The sequence below is a fragment of the Sciurus vulgaris genome (assembly GCF_902686455.1).
Source record: "Sciurus vulgaris genome assembly, chromosome: 3".
NCBI lineage: Eukaryota > Metazoa > Chordata > Mammalia > Rodentia > Sciuridae > Sciurus > Sciurus vulgaris.
Window position 1 is genome coordinate 43,923,775 of NC_136463.1, and position 20,024 is coordinate 43,943,798.

Here is a 20,024-nt window from a genome sequence, read left to right on the forward strand (position 1 = left end):
GTCAGATCCACAAGGGGGCTCTCCTCCATCCTCGACAAAATGATTCCCCTCAGACTCCTCAGGACTCTAGATCAAGAAACCACAAGAAGCAAAATCCTAGGCCCCTCCACTTCACTTTTTTTTTTTTTTTTTTTTTTTCCCATAGTGGGGATTGAACCCAGAGGCACTTTACTCCTAAGCTACATCCCTGGTCCTTTTATTTTGTATTTGAGACAGGGTGTCAATAAGTTGCTGAGTATCTTGCTAAGTTGCTAAGGCCAGCCTCCAACATGCAATCTTCCTGCGTCCACCTCACAATTCACTGAGACACTCCCAGCTGCCCCTCAACTTCTTGGCTTTATTTTAATGCAGCTTCTAAAGATGCTGTCTCCTCTGTCTACAGCCTCCCCCGGCCCATGCCAACAGACCTTTCCTGTCACTGCTTGGGACAGCCACCCTCTCAAGTCCATGTTCAATCCTCAAGGCCAATTTGCCCCATGTCAGGAGCTTTGACATGGTGGGCCACCCTCTTCTCCTTAGTTTAACTGTCCATTCCCCCCACCCCAATATTATTAAATTGTTTAAACAAAGAGAAGTTGTAACTTTACAGTGAATACCACATACCCACCACCTAGATTCTACCACGACCATTTTCCTTCTCTATCTGCGCGTTGCACTAACCACAGATCAAAAATATTAGAAAAACATTGCATCTGTCCTGAATGGATATAGACTTTTTCCTTGTCATCATTTCCTAAATAAAACAGTGCAACTATTTGTATATCATCTACATATGCAGGCATTATAAGTAATCCAGAGATGATTTAAAGCCTATGGGATGATGTGCAATTACTAAACCATTTATATAAGAGGCCCGATTTGGTTATTTGTGGGTTGGAGAGTGGCTGGAACCCATCCCCGCCCAGATACCGAGGGACATTGACTGTACTTGAATTTTCACATATGTCCAACTGTTTTTCTTTCTTTCAGTCCATCCTGGTTTTAGTGTACTTCAAAATAAACTGCAGACTTAAGTACCACCTGCTTTCTATTTCAGCAGGCTTATCATTAACTATAGAGTTCAATATTTGTTCTTTTAAAAAAATATTTGTTCTTTTAAAAAAAAAAAAAAAAAAAAAATATATATATATATATATATATATATATATATAGTTGTAGGTGGGCACAGTATCTTTATTTTATTTTTATGTGATGCTGTGGCTCAAACCCAGGACCTCACACATGCTAGTCAGGTGCTCTACCACTGAGCTATAACCCCAGCCCTTTTTGTTCTTTATTTTGAAGAAACATTTACATCCAACAAAATGCATAAATCTTAAGTGTGCTACATCCCCCTTTGATTTATAACATTCTTGACTAGGAATGTCTTCCTGCAGGCAGGAGGCAGGGAGCTGAGCATCCCCCCAGAAGCACTCTAAGGCCCACCTTGGCTATAGTAGAGGGAATACAAAAAAGAATGGGTCATTCCTAGAGGACGGAGCCTGGAGTCACAGAGGAAACTGGTCAGGAGACTCCCCCTGCCCACCCACTGCCAGAAGAGCCAGAGCTTTATCAGGTCCTTTACTGCCATCTAGACAGGGGACCTCACAGGCCTTTTGCGCTGCCAAGGACCAGCAGCTGCCAGTGTTTTCTACTTGCTCTACTGACTAGAGTCTACTGTGATCACTTACCCCCGATGCACCATTTGCTACTGACAGGAGAGAGGACACAGTGACAGGTCTGTGACTGGGCCTGCCTTGCAGGAGAATGTGCTGCATCCCCCAGAGACCCTGCTGGATGCAGATGGAGGGAATCTTCTGGTCTATGCGTGGGAAGAATAAGGTATTTGTTGACAAGGGCCAGCTATGACATGTTAACCACCAGTTTCCCACTCCTCTGGGCACAAAACAAGTCTACCCCAACTGGTGAGGTGGCAGCTTCTTCTGGGAGGCCTCTAAGGTACATCAAAGCCAGGCCCTGTAACAGGCACACTCAAAACAGGCCTCCACTGTGACAAATGTGCAAAGGGGCAGATGCAGAAAGGGGCAAAGGACTTGAGACCATACTTTATCAGCACCCCAGAAAGGCAGGCCTCCCCAAGAAGAGCACTAGGACTAGGTGATGACCTCACTGATGATAGGCCAAGCTGTTTCTGGGCAGAAATGGGCTCCCTGGCCTGCTCAGCCCTCTGTGGCACAGGATGGACAAAGATGGAAGGCAGAAGGACACAGCCAGAAACCGCATCATGATACAAATGATAAATTATATTTATACAGTAAATAAGTATCAACAGTCAACACAAGTTCAAAACCAGCCACCGGCCCACGGGGAAATGGCTGGGTGACTTCCTCCACCACGGTGCTCATCAGGAGGGGGCACAGTAGCATGTGTGCAACACACGTGGCAGCAACTGGTGGCTTCATGATCAGTGCAGTGGGTAACAGGGACAACGTGCACTCAGGATGGCCTGTGCCAGGGGTGGGGTTGGGGGTGCTGTTCTCGGGTGTCCTGGAGGCTTGTTAATGTTGGGGCCTCAGTCACATCAGGAGGGGCTGTTGTCTTATTACAAAAGAATCACTGACCCCAAGCAGCCTGGTGTACCACCCTATACGCTGGCCCAGGCCCTGCACCTTTTGAGAGAGAGCACCATCCTGGGCAGGCGCCCTGCCTCGGCATCTCATGGTGCCTCCCACACTCCCCAGGCAGGACAAGCCCAGCCACCTGCCTTCCTGGGTGGCAAAGGCACCAAGGCCGGCCTTAAGCCTCGAGTTCTGGGAGGAACTAGAGTGGCCTAAGCAGGCAGTCTTCAGAGCTCGAGTGGCCTCCTGGCAGCCCAGAGACCACTGTAGATTGATCACGCCCCTGCTGATGCTGAGGGTGGGATCTCTTCCTGGAACCAGAGAGGGGCTGGCAGGTGGTTGGCTGCCCTTAGAACTGAAGGTGAGAAGTCCAAGCTGGGACTCAAGTCAGAAATATCTGCCAGGCAAGTTGCCAGGACACAGGATTCAAGGGACTATCCCTTTCCTGGGGAAAAGCAAGTCTTTTCTTGTTTGTAATCTGGGACTTAATACTTTTCTTTACAGTGGTGGATGGGGTGAGGACAGTAGGAGGTTGGGAGTGGGAGATATTAGTGCATGTTTGTTAAAAATCAATCCTGTGTGAGAATGGTTTTTTTCCTTCACCTCCAAAATAAGAGATGATTATTTCTCAGTCTGCAACCTGTGCCTGGAGTTGGCAGGTAGATGGATCAGGGCCAGCCCTGGTCCCTCACCTCTATCTCAGCCTGGGGACCGTTCCCCAGGGACCCCTGGGACATGATCCTGTCATTAACCTGAGCGTGGAACGAGTCAGAGGAGAGCAAGACAAAAGGCTAAGGGCGATTTCACCACTTCCAATTCCCACTGTAAACAGAAGTCTCTAAATCCCTGCATGCCTTTAATTAAAAAAGGAATTAGTTGATAAAAACTGGTGAGTCACATTCATACGTTAGTTTTTTTCAACTTTCAAGATGGCGTATTGGTTAAGAAATAAAAGCCTCTTTCTGGAGCTAGCCAAAAAGGCTGAGAGTCAATTGGTTTTTGTATATCACCAAAAAAGGGAGTTAGAGAAAGGAAAAGGCAACTGGAGGCTACAAGTTTTTGTTGCTGTTGGAGTTTTTTTTTTTTTTTTTAAATAAACATCTTTTTTGTGTAATCAAATTTTCATACTTTCTCCTATAAAGAATTTGCTTTAGTTTTTCCATAAGGCATATTTTTGTCATCAAAACATCTCTTCCTTTTTAAATTTTCTTACAGTTAAAACCATAAATAAGAGGACTTAAACCACTAAAATGACACGTGCCAAGATCTTAAGTCAGCCAGACCTGGTAAATTCTATCAAAACTAGACAGTTAAATAAGAACCACATTATAAAAATATTAGCCAAAAAAAGACTATTAGATAATTCTGCAAACTCAAATATGAAACTGTACTAAACAAAATATGTGCAAACGTGTACAAGCATAGAGCCATGTGGCAGGGTTATGCTCAGGTTAGTTTTAAAGCTCGCTCTAGTGGATTTAATTTAAGAGTTGTCCACGGTGGTGGTGTTTACTTTGAACTCACACACGAGTCAAAGAAAAATAAAAATACGCACAACCACTACCCCCAAGGTCAGTGTTGAATGGGGTGGTGCTTCATCCCATCTACCTCAGGGACAGAGCCTAAAGTGCCCCTAGGGCTGGGGGGTGGGGGGCAAAGATGAGGCAGCTGTCCCAAGTTCTGGGCTAGGCAGTGACCCAGACCCTTGGGCTGAGGCCGGGGCCAGGGCAACACTGATGACTTTGCTTCCTTGTCCAAGACCTCAGAGGAGCTTGGAAGCTGAGCACTTGGGAGGAGGCGGTGAGGGCAGGCCTGCTCCAGGCAGCATGGACAGCTATGTGCTGCTCAGTCTAAGGGTCGGGGCCACAGGACAAACCTTTCACCAGGAAGCTGGAACTGAAAAGCCCTAACACTCCACACTCTCAGCCGCCACCCCACAAACGAGAGTCCCTGCTATGAGTCCTCTGGCATGGGTACTCCAGGCATTCACTCAGGGAGGTCCAGAACCTGGGGCACTAGAGAAGGAAAGGGTTGGTTGTGCCAGTGGCCTGAGCTGCCGAAGGGGGAATGCCCACACTGCCCACCATGTTCATTGCTGCAGGGCCCAGTGGTGTCAAAGAGGAGCCACCAGCCCCCAGAGCTTGGTGTGGAGCTGCTGAGGTCATAGGGGCCACGGCCATGGGCTCCACCCCTGAGCCAGGCCCGAAGGATGTGCTGCTCCCCAGGACAGGGCTCCCCCGCAGCTGGTTCAATGTGAGTGGCTGGGGCTGGTTCACCTGGAAGGGGTTGACAGGGGCCGAGGCAGCGGCTGCACCTGGGAAGAGAGCAAGAAGGACAAGGACTGAGCTGTTAGGAGAGTACAATTCAGCACAGCCACCCTCCACAGACAGCTCATGTTTAGGATTCTGAGCTCCAGGTCAGGATTTGTATTTTGTTCCTTGCTATGCCCTCAGGGCCCATTACAATACTAGCTTAGTCCAAAGGAGACACTAGCAAACATCTGCTGACTACATGAATCACACGGGATGAGAGGACTATAGTTGTGAGAAGCCTGTGACTTGTCTGGGGTCACAGAGCTGAACAAGGCAGTTCTAGGACACACCAGGCTCAGAGACTCCAGCTCCTCTGTAGGGCTGGCACCCAGGACACCATCAGCAGTAAACAGCTGCCTGCTCCCTCATTCTGTCTCCCCAGCTGTGACCACAGATGTGTAGAAGAGACAAGGGTGTGTTTGGCACGGGGACACAGAGAGGGGCAGTGCAGAAACTATAGCACATGACTTGCAGTGCCCACATGGCACCTTGGGCCCTGCCTACCAGCACTTTGAAGGCTCAGGGAAGTCCTGACATCAAGAAGTTGAAGAGCCCTGCATCACCCAGTCCTCAAACCTCCCTCACCCCAGGAAGTCTGTTCTGCTCCAAGCAAAACATCTAGTGATTCTTTGCTGAGACACATCACTCTGCTGGCACTGAGTGTTCACCCTGGTTCAAGCCAGCATAGTAAGGAGGCATGCCTGTCAAAGAGCAGCCTGAGTCATCACCCAGGAGACAAGGCTGTTGCTCTCTGACCCACACTGGGGGAGATGAGCTCCTCCTCCCGGAGCCTGCAATGAGGGCTCTGTAAGTCACTCCTGGTTCACAGTAGAGAAAACAGACTGCAGAGCAGTAGACCCTGATCAAATACAGAGCCAGGACCATGTCTTTGGTCCATGTGACTCTACAAATGACAGCCAGGACTACCTGCATGGCCTAGAGAATGGCCCTGGATTCCAGCAGGGCTGTCCAAACCTTCAGTATCTTGCTGATAGCTCCCAGATCCCAGATGGGTTTCAGATGGCAAAGCTGCCTCAAGGCCCCAACAAGGTGCTCACAGAGAACTGATGATGGACATGATCATCCACAGGAGCTCCTGCAGGCCTCTGGGGGCTCTCTGGCAAAAGGGGACAGGAGCCTTCCTGGGCAGACACACTTCAGAGTGACTGAGGAGCCCATGTCCTAACCTAGCTTCACCCACAGGGCCACCTTCCTCTGTGGCCATATCCTCATTCATGAGGACCTCAGGCTGGGTGGGTCCCAGAAACTCCAAGCACAGATGTATCTGTGCAGGAGGGAAGAAGAACTTCCTAGAAGAGGAAGTCATTTGAACTAGGTACTGGAGAAAACAAGGGAGTATGATCTAGGCCGATTGGTTGGTGAGTCACAGCCTAGAGGTAAAGATGGGTCCTAGTACAGAGCTCAGTGGAGCCAAGGGGGTGTATCCATAAGAGAGAGGAGGGTGGGGCCAGTCTACGGAGGCCAGAGACAGGTTGCAATGGCCCTGGATGCTGGATAAAGCAGCTAGAAGCCTGTTCTGCAGCCAACACAGAGCCCCAAAGAAGACTTAGAGCAGAATCCTACACCAGGGGTGGTGAGGGTTCTTGGGTCCCAAGGCTGGCTTATACTAGAGGGCCAAGTTAGTCGCCTCTCAAGGGGGTATACTGGACAGCAAATCTTGGTTGTTCTTTGCCCCAGTACCCTGTCAGCCTCTACCTGACTTAATACTGGCTCCTGCCTGAGGGTTACCTGCTAGGGGCACTAAGTAGGAGTAGCTTCTACTCAGTCCTCTCAACTAAGAGGAGGAACTATTTCCTCCCCATATTCTCCCTGCTTTAAACAGCAGCTTCCATGCCCCACCCCATATGGCCCTGCAGAAGAGGCAGTAAGCCCAGGTCCTGGAGTTCATGATGAAACTCCCAGTCACTGGCCAGGCAGCTCCTGGAAGTTGGGCCCACAGGTAGGGCAGGGCAGGAAGAGTCCCAGAGTTGAGAGAGTCAGGTTCAGAGGCCAGCAGCACATCCAGTCTCAGGCAAAACAGCTGGATACAACCCAGACATGTGCCTACCTGGGGCCAAGAAGGGGTTGAGGGACTGGGCTGCCGGGGCAGGCCTGGTCACAAGTGAGTCCAGGTTCACCAAGGCCGCATTGGGGCCCAGGAAAGACTCGGGTGTTTTCCGGGCACTGCTGGGCTTGCTTGAAGCAACAGTCAGGGGCTGAGACTCAAAGGGGTCAGGGCTTGTAGTTCCATTGTTCTGGGACGGCAGAGAGGCCACAGACTCAGCTGCAAGACAGGGATACAAGTGGTAAAGTGAGCATAGGGGCCTAAGACCATGCACCTAACGCTGCTAACCCCATGAGCATCAATGCCCAGTGCCTCAGCTCCCAGGACACATGCCCTGTGCACAAGACAGTGTGTTCATTGAAGTGCCTTTCCAACATCCGCAAATGGAGACACAGCCGATCATAGGCATTAAAGAAACCATACATCCACATAGTCCAATAGGCACAGAAGAATAATAATGAGGAACAAAGAAAACTATCAAAATGGTTAAGTGGGAAAAGCAAGATACAAAACAGTACATATAGCACAATCCTCAAAAAATATTGATGTTATTTTTGGTTAGTGACAAGGCACAGATAATTTGATTTTTTAATATGTCACTTTATAATTTCATTTGCTAAATTTTCTACAGTGGAACATGAAGTTCTTGAGAGTAAGAAGAAAGCAAACTGTGTTTTAAAATTCAGCCAACAGAGGGTGTGCTGAGACAGGCCAGCGGCATGTGACTGCTATGATGGGATGCACCTGGACAAGGGTTTGGGTTCTCCAAAATGGTCATGCTCAGTCATTCCACTTTTAGGAATTCAGTCCAAGGAAAAAATGCAAAATGTGAACCAGGATTTTAAGTATAAAGGTGTTCAGCACAGAATTATTTACATTAGAATAATCTGAATTCAACCTAAAATTTCCTCCCCCAAACTGATAAAAATATTACTGAGCTTTAGAGAAAAACATATGTAAATATATCCACATATGTATATATATTTTATTACTATTTCCAATAAATTTTAAAGTCATGAAAAAAATGTTTCCAATCTGTTATAAAATTCAGGAAAGCAGGGGCAGAACTCAACTCTGATAGTAGATTTGAAAAGGACCACTAAGTTCAGAAAAAGATATCAGAGGGAAATAGAGTGGCTGAGTTACAGGTGGAATGATTATAGATGATTTTCATTTTTTTTCATAAACTTTTCCAAGTTTTCTACAATAGGAATACTTCTACAATTGGGAATAAATATTTAAAAGTCAACACCTAACAACAACCAAGCAGCTTTCTCAGAGGCACAGAGGGAGGAGGTGGGCAAGGACAGGATAGGCTGTAATACCTGCACAGACTTGTAGGATCTTGTTTTTTTTTTTTTTTTTTTTTTTACTGGGGGTTAACCCAGGGGTGCTTAACCACTGAGTCACATCTCCAGCCCTTTTAAAAAATATTTTTAAAGATTTCTAAAAATTTCTCCCTGGGTTGCTCAGAGTCTCACTAAGTTGCTGAGGCTGGCTTTGAACTTGCAATCCTTCTGCCTCAGTCTCCCGAGCCACTGGGATTATAGGTGTGTACCACTGTGCCTGGCACAATCTTGTTAAAATGTAGCAAAAAAAGGAAGGCAAAAAGCAAGAGGATTTTAGAGCTGCCTCAGGTCCCTAGCTGGGAGCCCCAGATCCCAGGGGGTGAAGTAGGGGTGGGATTGAGTTGCTGTACCTTTGACCAGGGCCCAGCCAGGCCAGGGTCTGCACCTGAGAGGGGGGCTTAAATAGAAGGAAAGGTGGAGGAAGGTAGGAAGGATGAGGATGAGGAAGTGTGCAGGGCAAGGGAAAAGTCAAAGGAAAAAAGAGAAAGAAGAGAAGTTGTTGTATGCAGCTAGAAGATAAGGACCCATATGGACAGAGGCTGCCTAGCTCTGTCCTCAGTTTACACAGAGTATGTGGGAGTGCACCCCAGGACTCCCCTGCTGCAACTTCCAGGTCAACCTTGACCCCCATGCCCTCCCAGCCCAGTTGGGTCTGGAATGGATCAGGGTCTCCTGGGCAGGAGCTTTCACAGAGGGGAAGTGGACAGAGACTGTCCCCATTTATATCCAAGGAGACACCTCTGGGGAGCAGGAAGATTGGTGGGAGGAAGGTGGATAGGATGGATGGACCCACACTGGCAGGGAGGCCAGAGTGGATACCTGCATGCAGCCAAGGGCTCTGGCTAACAGGAGTCACAGCCTTGGGAGAGAGGTGATAAGACACAGAACACAGGGCTCAACTTGAGGAAAAGTTGAGAAAAACCTCAACCTCCTCATGACTTTCCAATGTCAATGTGTGAATTCCTAGAATTAGATGCTTAGGTTCTTAAGATCAAAGTACTGAGAAAAGGCATAAAGCTGCTAGATTTCAAAAGCTATTATTTCTGCAATAATGAAGTTGGTCAAATGCACAGAATATTATGGAAACTACCTTTACTTACCTGATTTTTTTGAAGTTCGGAGGTTGTCAAATTCAGAAAAGTCGTCTTTAATTGTACCATTGAAATTACTGAACAGCTCAAAGGACCCTGGAGGGACAGAAGCCAGTGACTGTGGGGACCTCACAAGACCCTGCAGCACTGCAGTTGCCCACTGTACATCCAGAGGGTGAGAAGGCCAGGGGGGCATCTCCCTGTTTACCCTACCTCATAGGGCAGCACTAGAACCCAGAGCTAAAAACAGAATGGACTCCAGTCACCTGACTGGGAGAGGAACAGCAGGGAGAAGGGAGCCTGGACACTTGCCACTGCTTCTGTGGTCCTCACCCCAAACATAAGGATGTGGGCACATTTAAGCTGTGGCTGGACACTGGAAGCGGCTCTGTAGAAGTGGTCCAAAGGAGTGCCCAAGGTCAGTCCACCAGGGTAAGGACAGTACCCTTGGCTGGGAGCAGTGCAGACCTCTCAACACCCTCTTGGATGGCCCCTCTGGAGTAAGGTGTGACGCACACAGAGGGGCCTGTGACCTCGCATTCACACTGGGGTGTTTGGATCTGGGGATCGGGACCCAAGGTCAGTGTAACACAGGCAGAGGAACAAATGCAGCAGACCAGTGGGCAGCTGCCAAGGAGTCAGATGAAGCTCCTGGGGGGAGGCTGTCAGAACTCTGGCAGTGAGGCGCTCACCCGAGGCAGGTATGGGCTTGGTGGCGGAGGCTGCACCCCAGGCATCTGTTGTCTTCCCAGCACTGGGGGCAGGCTGTTGCGAAGTTGCCCAGGGGTCTGAGCTCTTGGGAACAGTGTGTGTGCTGACTGTGGTGGGCACTCCCCATGGGTCCACAGAGGCAGCTGGCTTGGTACCTGTAGAAAGGTGGAGTCAGGACTCAGAGATGCCTTCAGAAAGTTCTGAGCAGCTGGGGTAAGTGGCAAAGGATACTGTGGGTCACACCTGGGTCAGTGCCCTGTGCCAGGTGAGGCAGCTACCAAAAGGGTACTCTCCCAGACACAGCAAGGCTAGACAGAGCTGGAGTCCAGGACCCAACACCTGGGGAGGGAAAGTGCTGGGTGGGGAAGATCTAGGACAGACCCCCTGCTAAGGACTGGAGAAGGAACAGCTGAGAAAGACTCTCTGCACATTCTCTGCCACACACGGGGCAAGCAAGGGGCTCCCTGAGACAACCCAATCTCAATAGACTATGGGTAACTATAGGAGTCTATCTCCCCAGAACCCAGGCTCCCCCTACAAAGAGCCCCAGAGCCACCCACTTTGACCTGGCTCTCCAGAGGCACTTGAAGGCATCCTCTCCCAAGTGCTTTGAATGGTTTCTGCTTCTTAAAAGGTATAAGATGAGTACTGAATTAAGAAGTACACCAAACAGTTAGGTACCACCAGCTAAAACCATTAGATGTTTTCAAATTGTGAGTGATAAAATTGAGTTAATAGGTCACAACTGCCTGTTTTTAAAATAGAAAAGCCCTGTGTGCATCTAATGTTCAGTATCAGTCCTGTCATGTGCAGATGCACCTGTGCTTGTGCATGTGTGCATACATGTGAACTAAATCCCATGTCACCTCTCTCACAGTGGAATACCACAACAAATGTTTAAACACTACCGTCACCACAAAGTTATACCCCCACCCAGCTCATTGTGAAATGTATATTAGGCACTCTCTTTTCCTTCTAGTTTATAATTAGGGATACTTTTAAACAATATGCTGCTTAGTTGTGCCTACTTTCTAAACTTTATATTAATAGAAAAACATGTTCTTTTGTGGCTGGCTTTGTTCACTTCACATTTGGGATATTTATCTGTGTTGAGGTGTAGCTAAAATTTGTCATCTTAGTGCTGTATAGTATTTCTTTCTAAAAAGAAAAAAAGCCACAGTTAATTATTCTGTTGGACACTGGCTTGACTTTGTTTTGGTTTGGTCTGCGGCTGCTCTTATTCATATCCTCTTAACACATGCACAAGTGCTGGGTCACAGGGTTCCTTCACCGTCACTTGGTGATGCTGAAAGCATTTCCACAATGGTTGTTCAAGTCTACACCTCTTTTAACAGGGAACACAAGTCCTACTACCTGGCAGCTCACAGTCACTTTGGTAAGCATTATTTACTTTTTCATTTGTGCCAGTCTGGTAAGTGTGAAGCTACTTTACAGTAGGGTTTTCTGTTTGTTTTGTGGTGCCAGGGATTGAATTCAGGGGCTCACGAATGCTAGGCAAGTGCTCTACCAATTGAGTTATCCCAAGCCCTTACAGTGGTTTTGACTTGCACTTCCTTACTCCTTAAAAAAGTTATGCATCCATTTATGTCCATGTGTCATTCATGATTCCTCTAATAAGGTGTTTGTTCAAGTGTTCCTCCACCTTCCTTTAGGGTCATTTTGCCTTACTGATTCATCCCAGCAGCACAGATTAAAACCTGCTTGGGACTTTGATAAGAACTGCACTACATGACAGATAAATCTGGGGAGAAGTGTTATAATAATATCAAGTTTTTAAAACCAAAATCAAGGATTGATTTGTTTACTTAAATCTTTAATATTTTCATGCAATTTAATTCTTAAAAAATTTATCCTCTATCCCCATAAAATATTTATATAACCTTGGTAAATTTTCATAATCTATTTATTATTATGCAAAAAACCCTTAATTTGTATATTGTCCTTGGATCTAACAATCCTGCTAAACTCTTAATTCTAACAATTAAGTTATTTTGATTATTGATTCTAATACTAATAACTCTTAATCCTAATTATCTCCCAAATTTTTTAATATTATCTGCAAAGTTTGACAGTCTACCATCTTCTTTCTTATCCTTTACAAGTTTTCTCTTTGTTTTACTGCACTGAGTAGAAGCAACATAAAGTAGTGGGGCTGATCCCTGATATCCGTGGACTTGCTTTTGATCTTACAGGATCAATTTCAACATTTTAGCATGAAGTATCATGTTAGTTATAGTCTTTTCTCCTTTTAGAAGTGCTTTATCAGGTTGTGAAAGCTCCCCAATGTTCCATTTGCCAAGAATTTTTCTCAATAAATGGCTGATGAAATGCTATTAAATTGTTTCTGCCTTTATTAAGATCATCACAAGATTTTTCTCTTTTAATCTGCTAATATGGTACATCAGTAAGTTTTCCAATGACTCAGGTTCTTTTTTTAGTACTGGGGATTGAATTTAGGGGCATTTAACCATTGAGACACAGCTATAGTCCTTTTTTGGTGGGGGCGGGGGAGACAGGGTCTTGCTAAGCTGAGGCTGTCCCTGAATTTGCAATCCTCCTGTCTCAGCCTCCCAAGACTCTGGGATTACAGGTGTGTACCACCACACTCAGCATTCACTCAGTTCTTACAAACCAAGTTTTTCATGATGTACTTCATCTTTTTATTTTTAAATGTTTTCCTGGTTTTGCAATCTTTCCTTAGAATTTATGCATCAAGATTCATAAGTGAAACTGGCCTGAAATGTTTGGTCTCACACTACTATCTGATTTTGTTAAGATTATGCCAGTCTCATAAAATGTACAGGAACATTCCCTATTTTCCTGTTCTTTCATGGTGTTAGAATTTGCCTATATAGCTCTCTGGTTGAATTTGGGGATGTGGGGGTTTTAAGTACTGACAGAATTACTTTCATGATGATAGGGCTATCTCTATTTAGTTTTTCGATTATTCTTCAGTCTGTTTTGCCAAGTTTTCTTTTTTATTTTATCCATATCTAAGGTTTTTGATTTGTAAGCACAGAGTTGACTGGATAGACTTCTGCTATATATTAACTTTTGTCAGTGGCGCGGTTATGTTGTTTCATCCCTGTTTGTGCCGTTTCTATTTTTATAAAATTAATCCTACCAGAGATTGACCTATTTTATTACTTTGCAATTGCCAACTTGTCTCTGGATACTATTATGTGTTTATGATCTATTTCATTAATTTCTGTTCTCTTTGTGACCCCCTTCCTTCGTTTTATTTTGGTGCAGTGTCACTGTATCGTCATTAATTTTGTACCTTTCTTTATAACTAATGTGAACACTTAAAGCTGTAAATTTTTCTCTTATTATTGCTTAAATTGTCCCCAAAATTCTGTTATGAAAATGTATAAACTATTTGGTTCTAAATATTTCTGAATTTCACTATAGTTTCTTCTTTCAGTCAAAAATATAGAAGTCTTTAAGATTTCTTCTCACTTCAGTCAGAATGACAATTATCAAGAACACAAACAATAATGAATGCTGGTGAGGAGGCTGAGGGAAAAGTACACTCATACATTGCTGGTGGGACTGCAGACTAGTACACCACCCTGGAAAGCAGGATGGAGATTCCTCAAAAAACTAGGAATGGAACCACCACACAGCTATCCCACTCCTTGGTATTTACCCAAAAGAACTAAAATCAGCATACTCGAGTAATACAGCTACTTCAATGTGTATAGCAGCACAATTCACAACAGCCAAAGTATGGAATCAACCCAGATGCCTGTTAGTAGAGAATGGATTATGAAAATGTGGTATATATACACAATAGAGTTTTACTCTGCCATAAAAAAGAATGAAATTATGGCATTTGCTGGTAAATGGATGGAAATGGAAAACATCATGCTAAGTGAAATAAGCCAGTCTCAGGAAATCTCTCATATGTGGAAACTAGGATCGCAGGAGGGGAGGACCAGATATCATAAAGACATAGGGAAGATCAGTAAAACAGAAGATCAAGTGGGAGACAAGAGGAATGGGAAAGGGGAGGAAATGTGGGATGCATTTTTAAAAATCATGCTATATGCACCTTTACATATAAGTAGAAAAGAACCAATCAAAAATAAATCAATAGACTAATGAAAGGAAGATCAGTAGAATAGAGGTATAAATTTAATATTTGGGGAACAGTGTTAATAAAGTTTTATTCTCAAAAAAAAAAAAAAAAAAAGAATGTACTAGCATATGGTGTTTTTCTACTCACCTTTTGTTGTGGATTTTTAACGTGCTTTTAAAGTACTTTGTGATCAGAAAATGTATACCACAAGATCCCAAATTTTTAAAAATTTGCAAGTTATCTTACATGTGACTACAAAGAATGTGTATTCTCCAATTGTGGGGAACAATAAATTCATCAGTTCATAAGATGTACCACTCATTGCCTTTATTTTTAGAACTGCAGACTGAACTCAGGTGTACTTTACCCCTAAGCTACATCCCCAGTCCTTTTGAGACAGGATTCTGCTAAATTGTTGGGGCTATCCTAGAACTTGCAAACCTCCTGCTTCAGTCTCCCTAGTAGCTGAGATTATAGGCATGTGCCACTGTGCCTGGTTACAATTTGGGGGTGTTGGAGGGTGGTACTGGGGATTGAACCCAGTGATGCCCTACCACTGAGCTACAGTTCCTTTTTATTTTTAGACTGGATTTCCACTAAGTTACCCAAGCTGGCCTTAAATTTGTGATCCTCCTGCCCCAGCATCCTGAGCAGCTGAGATTACAGGTGTGTGCTGTAACCAGACATTTTTATTACTTTTAAAATACTCTCCTGCATTATTTCCCTTTTCCAACACTCTTCATTGCATCCTAGATCTAACTTTCTAATCTGGTTTTCTTTACTGTTAGCCTGAAGAACTTTCCTCAGAGTCTCTGTGCTGAGGGTAAGCTGATGATACATTCTCTGAGAATTCACCAGGAGGTACCATCATTTCACCTTCGTCAAATACAGAATTCTGGAGGTTGACTTTTTTTTTTTTTTTTTTTTTTTTGTAGTTGTTTTCAAATTTAGAAGACATTTTTTCACCATGATCCTCAGAAAGATGACTTTGTTAGGAATGGATGTCTAGGTCAACTGTGTTTCTTGCAGCACAATGAGGACACTTCCACTGTCTTCTGTGTCTGTCACGGGCTGGCTGTCATTTAACTGTGTTCCTTCCTACTGGACAGCCCACTTTCTCTGGGTAACTTAGGTACTCTCTTTCTTTACCGTGTCCCAGTGATAAGCCTGGGTGGGGATCCACTAACTTTCTGAATCTGAGAAGCCCCTTTCCACAATTCTTGAAAGCCCTCAGTTATTATCTTCTCAAACATTATCTCTTCTGGAATTCCAAACAGATGCAAGTTAGACATCCTCACTTCCTCCACTGCTTGCCCAATCACACTGATTCCCCACTGCTCCCCAATACAATGAAGGCAGCTATCCACCTGCTCTTCCGGCTTCCCTTGCCCTCTACCTTCTACTTTTTCTTCCTGTGTTCCCTGACTCCTCTGGAATCTTCCACTATCATACAGCACCAAATCTCCTTATTTAACTGTGGGCCTCTCCTTAACTGTGAACTCCTTGGAGTGAAAGGTAACTCTAGCCTGGGACAACTTGGCTAAGCCAAGGCTCAGAGAGGGCCAATGAGAGATGCAGGGACCACACCCCCATCTTAGGATCAGGGAAACATTCTGAGCTTGGAGAAGACTCAACTCCCTGGATTCCCATCTCAAGACGTGCTCCTTATCAGCCCTAGCATCACTGCTCCTATGTGGCAGAAGACTCCTTGGCTTTCATGAAGATGAACCCACTACTAGTCATCTTACCAAGTTTTCAAGTTTCCAAAATGCCAAAGGGCTTTTCTCTGGGTCTATGAAACCATCCCAGCCACTGTTCGACTATCTCTTTTAACTTTTGGCTGGATCAACTGGCAAACTGTGCAGGGAGTGAGGAAGAGAATGCTGCCTTCACTCCTCCCCAGGCTTGCCGGTGTGACCACACCCATGAGCTCAAGACAGCCAAGGGTAGGGCACATCCATGTGCAAGCTTCCCTGCCAACACTCCATGGTCAACTTTCATCTCCTCATTGCCTGCCAACTCCTACTTCGTTGCTGCTGCCCAGAGCGTACCACCTCTTCCATAGGCTCCAGAAGCACCTATCTCCCTCTAGAAGCTCCTTCTGAACCTTGACAAAAAGTCTTCCAGTGTTCTGTGCAGAACCACCTCCCTCAGGACTGAAATTGTTTTCCAATTGTCCACTTCTGCCTGACATGATGAAGAGCTTTTTAAGAAACTGAACCTGGTTCTTGCTGGAATCAAACTGATGGGACTGGCCCTCACTCTACTCCCCAAGAGGGCAACTAGTGGGACTTTTGGCTCTCTTTCCTGATTGGAGAAAGATAATGTGATAGAAATGGCTCATCAAGGAGAGAGGTGGGCTGTAAGCCAGAAGAGCCATGTGAAGTGTCTTCAGAACTGCCTGTGATACAACAGAGGACAAAGAATGCCACCTGTGAGCCAAGGAACATTAGCACAACTTGTTCCTCTTCACTGCTCACTAGCACCTATAGGACCACAGGGGAAGGAGAGTCTGCTGTGAGCCCCACATTCTCTCAACTGGGCTGTGCACGAGATTATAGGTGAGAGCCTCAGCTGCCTTTGTAGCCCTGATCACACACAGCAGCATCCCTCCTGCAATCAGACAGTTGCTGCCCTTTCCCTACACTAGCCTCTGTCAGGGGACAAGCCCTGATTGCTTTCAGCCCCCACACACCCATCTCCTGCGAGGAGACGATCCTTGGAAGAATTCTCCCTCACCTACTCCCTCTCTGAGGGGAAGAGACATTGCACTGGCAATTGGGGAGGGTTCTTGTGGGCTAAAGTTAACCCCAACCCCTTAAGTGGTATGTGGGCTGCAGAAAGATCTTTATCTTCAAGGCTGTGTGGCCAGGAGGGCACTCAAGACAGTCACTATGCTTGCAGCAGAGCAGAATGTGACCTCCTGAGGCCACAGGTGGGCAGAGGGGTGAAGTAGGTTTTGGGGGACAGTGGAGTCAAGCAGATCTGAATCTGGATGAGCTTATTGGTCTGAAGACACAGCTACCTGGCACCTGGCTCCTAAAGCTGACTGCCTCTCCTGACACATTTTGAGTGGGGCCTGGCAAGGAAGGTACGGCCCCACCCTGCAGCCTCCATGCCATCCCACCACATGGTCCCCCACCCTAAACATTTGGAGCCCGCTACAGAGCACTCACACCCATCCTTTGTGTGTGTGTGTGTGTGTGTGTGTGTGTGTGTGTGTGTGTGTGTTCAGTACCGAGGATGGAACCCAGGGCCTCATTCATGCAGGCAAGAGCTCTACTATGGAGCAACATCCCCACCCCCCAACACCCATTCTTGCTTAGAGAAGGATTTTACTGTCCCCATTAGAGTGTGCGCTCCATAAGAACAGGGGCTGAGGGGCTGCTTTGCACACACTAAAAACTGAGTGAACACCAGATCTAACCAGAAATTGGAGGGAAGTAACAAAGAACTGAGAGAAGTCTGGGTCTCAGGGTGAGAAGAGGTTTTTGCATTTCATCTGCTCTAAACCATCAGTGACCAACACTGACCAATTCTAGCAGATTCTGGTTATATATCTGATGAGAGCTGCCCCCCATCTCTGTACTGACAGTCTAAATGGGGGATTTACAAAGGTCTTCACTAACATGGTGCTTGGGGGCACTAAACCAGTGTTTCTCAACCATGGCTGTCCTCGTAATCTCTTGGAGAAATTTGATCCCCTCCCTACAGTCACCTTGCTCTACTCAAGTCATATGTGTCCAGCATTCCAAAACCCCAGCCCCAGGACAGTCCCTGTCTGTGAAAGAAATACAGAGGCAAGCCACTGCACCAGCCTGCAGACCCTGGGCAGCCAGTAACCAGTGAACAGGACAGGAGGGGGCCAGAAGACAAGGTGACCCTGTCTTCCTGGGGAGGAACATCTAAGCCACATCTTAAAGAATAAACAGGAGTTTTGCAGGGAGACAATGAGACACAATACAAAAATTAGGTAGCTGAGGGACCCAGGCTGATGTTAGCTCCAGACAGGTCTTGGAACTCTCCTAGGCCATGCCCACCAGCCTGGGTCCTCAGTTCCACCTTGAGCCCCCAGCAGGTGTGCATATGCAAAAGTAGAATCTGTTTTTCCATCTGGACATACTATTGGACAATTATGATCTAAACATACAGTTTCCCCAAAACTGATAGGGGCTTATATCTTTAAGAGTTAAAACAAAGTGCTTTAACATTTCTGGAAAAACCCCACCCTGAACGCTATGATGCATATGTGCACCAAATGGACATAGTGCTCTCTCCATGAGTCATCAGTGTGTGAAGCTCCTGCCCACCTGGACTCAGAGGCAAGGTTTTCATGTGAAGGGACCACTCTGCATGCAATCCACCCTGCAATTTTTCTAGAAGCCTCCTCTGACACTTGCAGTTAGTTCCCATGGCTCTGTCTGCTTTCCCTTTAGAACCTGCTGCTGGAATGGCCAAATTTTAAGGTCCAGTAACCTAGGCAATGCATACTGTTGAACTCAACAAGCTCAGCCTCAGAAGGAACTCCCACTCCACTGCTTGCAGGAAAAGTCTCACAGCTCAAGGAGTTTCGGACATGGAATGATATATGTACTTGGTTCAAATCCTGGACACCCCCAAATCACCAGATCACCATGGATAAGCAGCTTAGCCTGGATAAGCTTTATCAGGCTTCCATTCTGCAAATGACACTAGGGACACAGAAGTATTGAACACTGTGAAGGCTTCTGGGTTCAATTTAGATTATGCAAAATGAGCAAAGTACCACTGGACACAGGTAAATGGTTCTGTGGCCAGTGATACTTTCTTCAAAGGTGGCAGGGGACAGATAACACTCCCTCCTCCTTCTGAGGGAAAGCAGTGAGCATGGAGGCCAGGGTCCAGCTGGCCCCCCAGGGAACACTGCTGGCTTGAGGAGGCTCCTCCTCCATGAATGGACAGTAGAGCCAGTGCAAGGCTCCTCTGTGCTCTCAGCCTCACAGCCTCTGTGAGGTCCAGGCCATGCCATACACCCAATAAATAAATTCTTGTTGAAAGCTCCAGTGAATGAAAGGAGGATGGAACACAGGTCAAGCTGCTTCCGGCCTCCTCCTCTGTGGAGTCCATTCACAGGGAGCAACATCCCACCAGCCCGGTGCATCCAAGTCTCACAGATGAATATTCATGTGCACAGGGAGGCAGTTATAGTCATGTAGGGGTCACCAAGAAGCCAGCAGCACCACCTGCTGCTACTGGGGCGGAAGACAGGGCTCTGTCCCAGTCAGGGTGGTGGACAGTGGGGTGGGCAGAGAGGGAGCCCAGGCTGGCCAAGCCTTCTGAATCACCAGGCTGTGAGGCCTCCTCAGACCAGGTGGCTGCTTTGTGTGTCTAGAAGAAAGGCGGAAGTGCCCTGCTGACCTGGCAGGCTTCAATTTCCCTCCTCTTGGCCCTTAGCATTTCCTCCCAAGGCCACTTGGCCCAGCAGCCCCTGTGCTGCACTTGGAAAAAACTGGTAATGACAGGGCCCACTACAAATGGTGGCTTTCAAGGAGCCAGGGATATAGCTCAGTGGTAGAGTGCCTGCCTAGCATACATGAGCCCTGGTTTTGATTCCTAGTATGGCAAGGGATAAAGGAAAAAAAAAAAAAAAAAAAAAAAAAAAAAAAAAAAAAAAAAGATGGACAAATGGTGGCTTTCAAAAGTGTTTCTTTCATCCAGAGGGTGCGGCTCACAGTGCCATGGGAACGAGAATCTAATCTTTCTAATTTATGAATGCATCTCAGGACTAAGTGATGGGGGAGGGGCATGAAAATGCACATGACTGGATTTTACCAGAGGTTGGATAGTAAATCCAACC

The 20,024-nt window shown here is 46.2% G+C and overlaps 1 protein-coding gene across 10 annotated transcripts in view; it reads right to left on the bottom strand.

Annotated features, from left to right (window-relative positions):
• Positions 1-2,222: 2,222 nt before the first annotated feature.
• Positions 2,223-20,024, bottom strand: part of EPN2 (epsin 2) — a 92,387-nt gene continuing 74,585 nt past the window's right edge. For 9 of the 10 annotated variants that reach the window (XM_079131688.1, XM_079131689.1, XM_079131686.1 and 6 more), the window contains 4 exons: positions 10,068-10,241; positions 9,385-9,471; positions 6,939-7,154; positions 2,223-4,872 (listed from right to left, as the gene is read on the bottom strand). In XM_079131688.1, coding sequence (XP_078987814.1) covers positions 4,574-4,872; positions 6,939-7,154; positions 9,385-9,471; positions 10,068-10,241 — 776 coding nt within the window. In that variant the 3' untranslated portion in view covers positions 2,223-4,573. The remainder of the gene's footprint in view (positions 4,873-6,938; positions 7,155-9,384; positions 9,472-10,067; positions 10,242-20,024) is intronic. The other variant, XM_079131691.1, reaches the window with a different exon arrangement.